Source organism: Atractosteus spatula, chromosome 14, assembly GCF_055471065.1.
Source record: "Atractosteus spatula isolate fAtrSpa1 chromosome 14, fAtrSpa1.hap1, whole genome shotgun sequence".
NCBI classification, from domain to species: domain Eukaryota; kingdom Metazoa; phylum Chordata; class Actinopteri; order Semionotiformes; family Lepisosteidae; genus Atractosteus; species Atractosteus spatula.
This window is the reverse complement of record NC_142719.1, coordinates 7,601,269-7,611,034: the sequence shown is the minus strand read 5'-3', so window position 1 is coordinate 7,611,034 and position 9,766 is coordinate 7,601,269. Positions and strand designations below refer to the sequence as shown.

Here is a 9,766-nt window from a genome sequence, read left to right as displayed (position 1 = left end):
TATTTTAGGACTGTCTCCGAGTTCTCTGTAGAGCATTGCTCATACCGTTACCGTCCGAGTTAATGTGAGTATGACAACAGGCTGCAAGATTGCTCTCTCATTAGTGCCAGGGCAGCAGTTGTACCTCTCCAGTGTTCATTTGAGTCCCTGTGCGGGATACTTAATCATGCTGAGGGCTGTCACTTCACTGACTCATACCGGGATAGCAACGTTGCCCTCACCAGCACAACCTCACTCTGAGTTATTACCGTCACTGATTGAATACTTTAATGGGCGGGTAGCACAGATACGATAGGAAGGCTTTCAGGATAAAAAAAGCCAGATTCAGAACTTGTGAAGAGCATGTGGAATGTTACAAAGAGGAGAAGGTGATTTGGTCCATGTTGGTTATTTAGTTGGCTGGTAGCTTAATGATCCAAGAATTCCCTGAAGATGTTTTTTAAGAACCCCAGAGTTGGGTTCAACAGCATGGCTCGGGGGTCGGTTTCAGATTCCTTCAATTCCTTATCTCTATATAAATAAGCTTGTGGGATTTTTTTTTTCATCTGAATGCTCCTAAAATAGATTGCCACTTGCGTTCCTGGGTCTTTGGGGGTGTTGCTGGCTTTGTAAAAGACCCCTGGATTTTGTCAATTATTTAACTGGACCTTTTAGAGCGTGTAAAAACGAAACAGTGTTGTTGACATGTTTTTAATGACGATATTGAAAGTTTGAAAGAAAACAATTGTGACCTTAGCACAATGGATTGAAATGGCTTAATTATGACCTGGGCCATAATCAAGTAACAGCACATCAAGTGCATCACATAAACCTTTTAGTAAGCCCATATGATTGAACTACATTCTTGTTTTATATCTCATGCATTTGTATGCTGTGTTATTGAACATAAGAGCCCAAGTCAAACCCTCTCTCAATTGCCTATTAATGTAATCTTCATCAAAGAATCCCAATGATTAATTTAGAGGTAGCAAAGACAACAATTCCACCATTTAAAATGTGCTTTCATAGATGTACAATAGTGTTTTAAAAATCATTGAAGTGACTCAACAGTAGAGGAAAAAAAATGTATTTATTTTTTAGCAAATTTATTTCTGGCACGGGCTGTAGGAAATGCACAGTTTGCTCAACAAATTTAACTGAATCGCTACTGATTAAAGTTCCATCCTGAAGATGTCAGGTGATATTACATTTGTTTACTGTTGTTTTTTTCAGTAAACCAAATGATATAATGCGTTAAAGATTTTTACAATATACCTCTGCTTATTCTCCATTTTAGCAGGATATGCTGAAGTCAATACTGCTGTCTGTATAGTAGATTGTTGTGGGAGGTGAAACATTGACCATCATTTTCTATTTCAAAACTATTATCTGTATATTGGATTGTTTTTAAATTCCAAGACAGGCAAGGAGTGATTCATTCACAGGTCTTCTCCTCTGAAAGAAAAGCACGGGGGAGAATTCCATGTAGCTGGGAAAAATTAAGGAGTCTGAATGTAAGAAGTTGCTCCCTTGTCCCATTCAAGACAGGAGAATGCTCCTACACCAAAAAAGTCTTATAATGCGTGAAAAGTTAAAGAAGGTGGCAACAGGTAGTTTGGAATGTTTCCCTCAGCTGCATCTTATTCTAGCCCATGCTCACCTGTCCCAGACAGCTTCTGCTGGTGCTGGACTTTTTCCTCTCTCATCCTGGGGCAGATCCACACTACCAGTCACAGAAGTACTTAGGCTTGATGCCACCTGTCTGATGTGGCCTCAGAGCAGGTGAGAATGTTCATTTATACATAGGAGTCGATCTCTAAATTCTTTTCGTAAGTCCGTAACTGATGTTGAGTGAAGGATTTTGTATCTTTGGGGATTATTGCTGAAATAGTATGATGGGTAGTTCTTTTGTATTTCTCTTCTTTTTTAAGGTCAGAATTCAGCATGAGGTTTGCAGGTGAAAGGCAGAACTTAATTTTTGATAGGCTGTTAAATGTTTGGCTGCAAATGTAAAAGGTGGAGGAGAACATTGTGATGATGTAGCGTATTATTAAAAGGCTACAGATACAACACTCTGCAGTTCACATCTAGCAACCCACTCAAGGTCAGCAGGTGTGAGCCTGGCCAGTACCTGGATGGGAGACTCCTGGAGAAGCTAAGGTTGCTGGTGGGAGAAAAGTGAGTGGGGACCAGTAGGGGGCGCTCACGCTGCAGTCTGTGTGGGTCCTAATGCCCCAGTAGTTATGGGGACACTATACCGCAAAAAGGTGCCATCCTTTAGATGAGATGGAAAACAGATCCTGACTCTGTGGTCATTAAAAATCCCAAGGCGTAATCCCTGGTGTCCTGGCCAAATTCCCTCCCCCCGGCTTTTACCATTCAAGGCCTGCTAATAATCCCCATCTATAAATTGGCTTCATCACTCTGTTCTCCTCCCCACTGAGAGCTGGTGTGTGGTGAGAGTAGTGGCACGCTATGCCAGTGGCTGCTGTTGCATCATCAATCCCCATTACCTGTAAAGCACTTTGAGTGGAGTGTCCAGAAAAGAGCTATATAATTAAAAGAAAAGGAAAAGATTGAGTGCACGTTGGGCTCTGTGATCAGGATCAGGTTCCAGCATGGGTTATGGGACAGTCCTGCAGGAATAGCTTGAAGGAACAGCTCCTGGCCGTGGCTGTAGGCATACGGTGATGTCAGTGACAGGGTGCTGCTCCCACCCCTCAGCCACTGTGGACCTTGCAGTGAGTTTAGATGGCTACTGCCAGAGCTCTGAAATGCATGTCTCATTTCTACTCGAGCCAGGATCTATGCCACTTCCCGACAAGCGCATACAGAAGAGGGAGAAGTGTTTGGTTAAATATGACACTGTATAGCTAGACTGCAGGAGGAGCTACTGGTCCTCTGGCTAGGCCAGTTGTGGACTTGGTGTCCTGCTACAATCACCCTAGACCACTGCAGACTTCATTACTAAAGAAAGTGGCAGGAGCAGGTTTGTGTGAATGGATATATTCAGGCAAGAGTGTGCAAGATTAAAAACTACATACTGCTTGCAAGTACGATGTTCTTGAAAACAAGCAAATTAATTTACTTTTAAAATTACATAAATAAAAATCACCATGTTCAGCACGTACAAATAAACAAAATATATACAGTATGTTATGAGGACATCTCACAAAGGCACAGGTGGAAGGAAGGGCTGACAGACATTTAAACGGACATTTGACGTGACAAGAATGACTTCCCTCCCAGCAGGCTGAAACAAGTGTCCCCCATCCCCAAGTCTTTTTAAAACCAAAGGAATTGTGCATGGAAAAGGCTTTCCTTTTCTTGAGGAGCTTGTACAAAGGTGTTATAGAGAGGGGTCCTAATTAAGGCATTCTTTATATCTGGAGATCAGCTGCACATTTATATTAAAAATAGCTTGAATAACAAAACTGATCATTCATATTTTTTACTTTTGATGTTTTATATAACTTTTTAAAATTGACCCACACTGTTATCAATGAAGGTAGTGTTTGTTGACACCCGTGATATACCTCATTGTTTTTGTGGTGATGCTGGATTTAAGACTAAGATGGATGTTGCAGTGAATGACAAAACCTAGCATTATTCTCAAGACTACATCCTGTTTTTTTTCTTCCCCTCATCTAGAACCCCTTTTTAAATAAGATGGTATGAACACATTTACAAACTGCAGGGCTAAACCAATACCTCAATTCTGCAAAACTATGTTCATCCCATTATGCCACTGCATCCGAGTTCAACCCGGTGACAGAATTCCATAGGAAATGCATCAAAAACATTTGTACAGGATCTGATCTAGCTTCATGCAGCATCAGAGTCAACTGGCCTTCACATCAGACCGATTGGGAAGCGCCTGGCAGTGGGCCTTCACTGTCTTGATTGTTACTTTGGAAGGAAGAGCCTGCGTCTGTCCCACAGTTGCACGAAGAGATTTCACCGAGGTAGAAGGTCGATACTGAAGTTCCTCAGGGGTCCTCCTGTGCTGAACCTATTATTTGTTCCAAAACCTGGTGTGGTCCTCTCTCTTTCCTTGTGGCAGGGGTCAAAACATCTGCTTGTCCAGGTGGTAGCGCTCAGTAGGTCTGGGCCACTGGTGCCCAGGAGGCCGCCAGTCTGGCGATGGAGCTCTCAAACTGGGCCTCGCCGTTGCCCACTTCGCCCAGGCTGTTGTCATACATGGGGGAGCCCGAGGATGCTGGGATAGAGGAGGTCAGCCCCGAATAGGAGACGGAGGAGCTGCGGAGGAACTGGGACGTCAGGCCGCCCGCGATGGACCCCGATGGAGACCCAGGGTTCAGGGGTGTGCCAGCAACTGACCACAGGTTCGGGTACTGGCTGCAGCAGGGAAAGAGAGGGAGTGGATAAAGTTCAGAAAAGCAATGGTAATGAATGCACTGAGCATGATCTGAAATCACTAAATGGCACCACGGTACAATACAGTTTGCATGGACTTGCTGGAATTTTCCATGTCTGGATTAGGACAGTGCCTTTTAAAATACTTTTCATGTGGTTGCTATACATATCTGAAATGTAGCTTTCCCCAATTTTTGTGAAAAACATTTAAGCAGACCTTGCATACAGAGTAGTTTTAAAGCTATTCATGGAGATTTGTGTTTTAAGTCAAATCTATCATTCTAAAGGAGGTGCTTAATGATTTATACAGGTCTTAGACCTAGCAAAAGTAGTTAAGATTCTCAGCTTTTGAAACAAAACCATCAATATTATTTAGAACAGCAACTGTGTGGTTTTCCTACCTTGGGTTAGAGACCGTGTTGGTGGTATGCGAGAGAGAGGGCATCCCATTGGAGTTGGGGATCTGCAGGGAGGTCCAGCTGTCGTGAGCAGGCAGGCTGGGGGAGGAGGTATCCATGTACGTGTCTGAAAGGATAAGGAGAAGATTATCTCCTATGTTAGAAAGGGGAAAAATGCACTGAAAATATCATCCTACCCAGTCCTGCAGGTTACACACGTCACCTTTAAATTTAGAAAGATTTGGAACACTTTCCATTGATTGATTTGTAATTTGTAACCAAAATCAGGTACTTTTGAATTCTGAAGGACCAGAACTCGTAATTGAACAGAGGGGCTTAATTCATCAATAACACAAAGGTGTTGACAATTTGAAGAACCAAGTAAAAGTCGAACTACACCACCGCTCTGCAGAACCAGGACTGTAGACCTCTGGATTAGCTACGTCTAAGGTCCAACAGCAACAGGAGCTCTGCAGGACAGGCAGCCACTGCTCAGAGCGACACGCCCCCCCCCCACCCAGGTCTCTACCTCAGTCTTCAATGAGTACTTAAGCCTGAAGGATTTGGGGTCTTTCAAACCCAGGTAACAGAAGATTTAGGCTTCGACATGAGTGAAGTGATCATCCATCTGCTTCATTAGCATTATAGCAGCCGAAGCTCCGTGCCTTTTCAGAGCCCCCTGCTGGGAGTAATCTGCTTCTATCAAGTATGGAGATGTCCTGGCTCCAGCTCAGTGGTAGCCATTCCTTCTGTTATCTGATCCGAGTCCCCGATTACAGAGGGGAGCTCTTCACGGGCTGTTCCACATTCATTTAAATATACCTGCAGCTTTTGGTGGGCTGGAGGCTGTTAAGGAATGGAGCCGAGCTGGCAGCCACATCTCCAGAGAGAGCACCTCAGCGACTTTAAGAGCAGCAGGGGACTGTATTGTATTGCCAACAGGAAGGCACAAGGGGGAGCTCAAAAGAAGTGGCCCAAGAGATACAGACTCCTCCATTCCACAGAGAGGTGGAGCGGAGTGGAATCCTACATCTTAACCGCTTACAGCTCAGCCTGCATCAAGGCGAAAATGATCCTGCTGCACTGTCCCCCCCAGGGGAAAAAAAAAAATCAGGGTTCTTACTTGTGCTGGCATTGCGGTGTGGGTAGGGGCTGGGGTAGGGGGCAGCCCTGTGTGCCCTCAGCCCCGAGTATCTCTCGCAGTACGAGCCCGAGGAGAGGCCAGGGTTTCCGCTGAACTGAGGAGGGCTGGTGCTGGGGCAGATGGAGCCGTTGCCGGGCAGAAACCAGCCACCAACTGTCGAGAAGAGACCAAGAATGAGGTTGACAGCACACACAGCCTGGATGCTGAAATTTGGTGTCCTCACAGCATTTCTTGTGCAGCTCTTCAGCAGTAATGCAGCGTTCTCCAATTGCAGAGGCAGTTACATAAAGTAAGCCCTTTCTTATTTTGAGGCTATATCAATATACATACCTTGCGCGGAGTATAATATTGTAAAGGTCGAGGTTTAAATTGTAAAGCATTACAAAAAAATCAGCGAGTCAAGTTGGGTGTAGTGAAACTACAACCTAACTGCCGACGGAGATTTTAGATTTCTTACTTTGCGAGTAACCAGGTTGCTGGGTTTCTCCTGAAGGGTCTGGCAGGTCCTTGTGGTCACTCCTGTTGAGCATCGGACAGAACAAAATTAGAAGCTGGGAAAGAGCCCTAGTTGTCTTATTTTTAAGCTTTAAGCATAAGAGAACATAAAGGTTACAAATGAGGAACTTTTTTGGCCCCTGTGGCTCATTGACAGTTTAGTTTAACTCTTTTTTTTTTAATCATTACTTATTAAAGGCCAGCAAAATCAGAAATGTCCTAGTTCAACAATAAATAACACTGGACTTTTGAAAACATGTCACAGAACTATGTATATGTAGGATGCTGCACAAGTAAGCCTGATGTTTAAAACAGAGATGCACTGCTCAAGAAGTATTTATATATGGACAAGATGGAGATTGTACTTTATATATTGGTGGATCATGCCCATATTTACTTACCTCTCCTTTGCATCAAGAAATGCTTTGGCAAATGGGTTGTGTTTTATCTTGAGTGCAGTGATCTAGGGGGGGGGGAAAAGAGAATTCGTTTTTTTACGGCGAATACTCGCAGTTGGCTTTGAATTCCTCTGAAGCCAAATGACCTCCAGCCCCGTAGGCCGTCAATGGCACTTAATAGTGCTCCTTGCCAAAATTCAGCAGAGAAACGAGGCGACCCACGACATCAAAACGAGATGGTAAAAATTAGCAGACCAAAGCGAAGTCGCAGTAAGCCATAGCGAGGCCCTACAGTTAACGATATGGAAATCGAACAGGGGGAACTTTCAAGTGGTTCCTCAAGTCTTTATCAAATACAAACGAGAAGAGGCGTTTAGAAATAACAGGATCCTTGGTCTGGAGTTACCCGGCTAGCTGTCGTATAATTCGGTATTTTCCGAGCCAAAGTGCAATTGAGAGTTTTGTCGGGATTGATTTGATCTCGTTAAATCAGCTTTTCTTTAAAAACAAAAAGAGCTGCATGCGGTTTACCTCCTCGTTCTGGTACGCGGTCACGGCGATGAACTGCGTCTCCGGGAACGACTGGCTGCTGATCATCTTCTGAACCCCTCCGACCTTCACGATGTGAATCCGGGGCTCGTATTTGTGGAGCGAGTTCAGCATGATCTGTGGCGATACAGATAGAACTCTTTGAACTGACCCCGTCTTTCAACTTTTAAATGGTGCCATCGAGTGGGGAAAAAGATTAATCGCACGGCGTCCAGTTTATTAATGGTCAAGATTAAAAAAAAAAACATGCATTGATCTGAATCATTTATCTATTGCCAGCTATAGAAACTACATAGGTCTTTACTGTTGGTGTCCTCTGCTTATCTGTAAACTCGCATAACGTTTAGGTAGCGAGTAACGGCAAAGGGCATCGTGAGCAAAACCGATTGATTAGGGACACGGGCAGAAACGTTACCCCATTACGGAGAATCGCAAAGAAACGGGTTTAAAACGCATTTCGTGCCACAAGCACAAGGTTAAGCCGAGCGTCTTACCTGCCCCCCGCCGTTGAGTTTATTGGACAGCTTCACCTTGCTGAAGGATACTGGCGCTTTCATCCAGTGGGCCCCGAAATTGGGCGAGTCCGGGTGAATGTAGACGCAGCTGGGACTCTGGGGCTCCGGTTTGCCCCCGGGCACCCACTCTCCGTTAACGTACTTCCACCGGTTGTTGTCGGCCGCCACAAAGTCCAGCAGCACGGAGTACATCGCGTTGGGATCCAGTCCCGCCACGTTGACTCGGAGCACTGGGAACATTCTCCTGAAACACGAACAGAACTGGACTTTAGGACCGCTGCTGTAGCTATGAAAAATACACGGAACCCTCTAAGACCGTTTTAACTGTATTGATTATTGATTAAAACTTCAGTTGGAAAGCCTGTACGCAATTAGTTTCCATGGTACAATAGAAACACTTAACACTTATTAACATGGCCGTGAAACCCACGGCAGACGGCTTGAGAGATATTTCAGCTGGATCTGTTTTTCCAGGAAAAGAAGGCCCTATTTTAGTCGTCTTTTATAAGGTAGAATGTGAATAACAACGATCTTTGTTGAAGTGCGCCGACGCTCCTCGCATTCATAACTTGCGACATTAGACCTTTGCACGGGTACTTCAATGAGTGACTTGAACGTTATTAATAAATGAACAAGTAATAGGTTTATTCCATGCTGAAAAAAAAGAAGAAAGAGAACACAACGTTTCGGCCGTGGAGCCTTCTTCAGGTGTGGCACTGAAGAAGGAAAGTTCTTCTGGCACTTCTTCAGGTCTGACACCTGAAGAAGGCTCCACGGCCGAAACGTTGTGTTCTTTCTTCTTTTTTTCAGCATGGAATAAACCTATTACTTGTTCCTTTGCAGCCTACGCATGCTGACGCAGCTACCCACCTGAGTTATTAATAAATTACGAGGTCCTATTGAATGGGTATTTAAAAACTTTCGCACGAGATATTAATATGGATTTAATGCCCATTTAATAATACATATTGCATTCTTTGGAGAACTATTATCAATCTGAAAATTGCACTCTACCAAAACTGTTTTATATACACATTTCAAAATCATATTAGATCTGTGAAACGCCTGAGCACATATTTATAAAATTGTAATGTTAACACGTTAGCCCTGCGATAACAAAAAATAAGCCTTCCAACGTTAGAGAAGTTTCATTCTACAGAGGACATGTATGCATTGCCGTTTTCCTTTTCGTGCATACACGTATTCTGCGTCTTGTATGTTGTCTCAGTGAACAGCAACACCTAGAGTCCCGCAGGCAGGTTCATCCGATTAGGTTAATTAGGTAAGTTAACAAATAATCGGCCGACCTTCCCGTCTTGGTTACGATCATTTCGTTCGTCAGCTCCTTGAACTTCGCCCAGAGATCCACATCTTCCAACCCGACTTTTATATCCGTCTCCGAAGCGTCCCCTTTCTCGCTGCCCTTCTGGAACTCGCTCTCCACGGCGCTCAGGAGATGGTCCAGGCGCTGGTCTGTGCTGCTGGAAGTCATAATTTCCCGAGGGAGGCGAGAGACCCCTGAACAAAGTTCCTTGGAAGACCACACAAAGTATTTTTTTGTTTGGTTGGTTTTATTTTTTTTCCCCCCCGGCTGATTCCAGATTCTTGGCTGCGAAGTCTGACAGCCCGGCCTTACAGGCCACGATTTTTAAAGCCCATCAAGGTGTGCGCGCTAAATGTGGGTGTGGCTGTCCGGTCCTGTCGCCGCCCCCTGGCCGCCGGGTGTCGGCTGTCGGCTCTTCAGACAGCAGCCTCAAAGAACGCCGACGGGGGTCCTCTTGTATCCCCCTCTGTGACGTAGACGTATGAACGGCACCCGGCTTAGTTCTCATTTCGTGCTGTCGGCCTTGGCGTTGCTCGCGTTGCCAAACTAGTTCTACACACACAAAAAAAATCACCTTGAACTCAACA

At 44.7% G+C, this 9,766-nt stretch overlaps 1 protein-coding gene across 1 annotated transcript; it reads right to left on the bottom strand.

Moving 5' to 3' along the window:
• Positions 1–4,076: 4,076 nt before the first annotated feature.
• On the bottom strand, positions 4,077–9,347 carry tbxta (T-box transcription factor Ta). Its single transcript, XM_088932746.1, has 8 exons — positions 9,163–9,347; positions 7,835–8,099; positions 7,323–7,457; positions 6,795–6,856; positions 6,356–6,417; positions 5,878–6,051; positions 4,758–4,881; positions 4,077–4,338 (listed from the first exon to the last, which is right to left on the bottom strand). Exons 1-8 carry the CDS (start codon positions 9,345–9,347, stop codon positions 4,077–4,079), a joined length of 1,269 nt encoding a protein of 422 aa, XP_088788872.1.
• Positions 9,348–9,766: the final 419 nt, after the last annotated feature.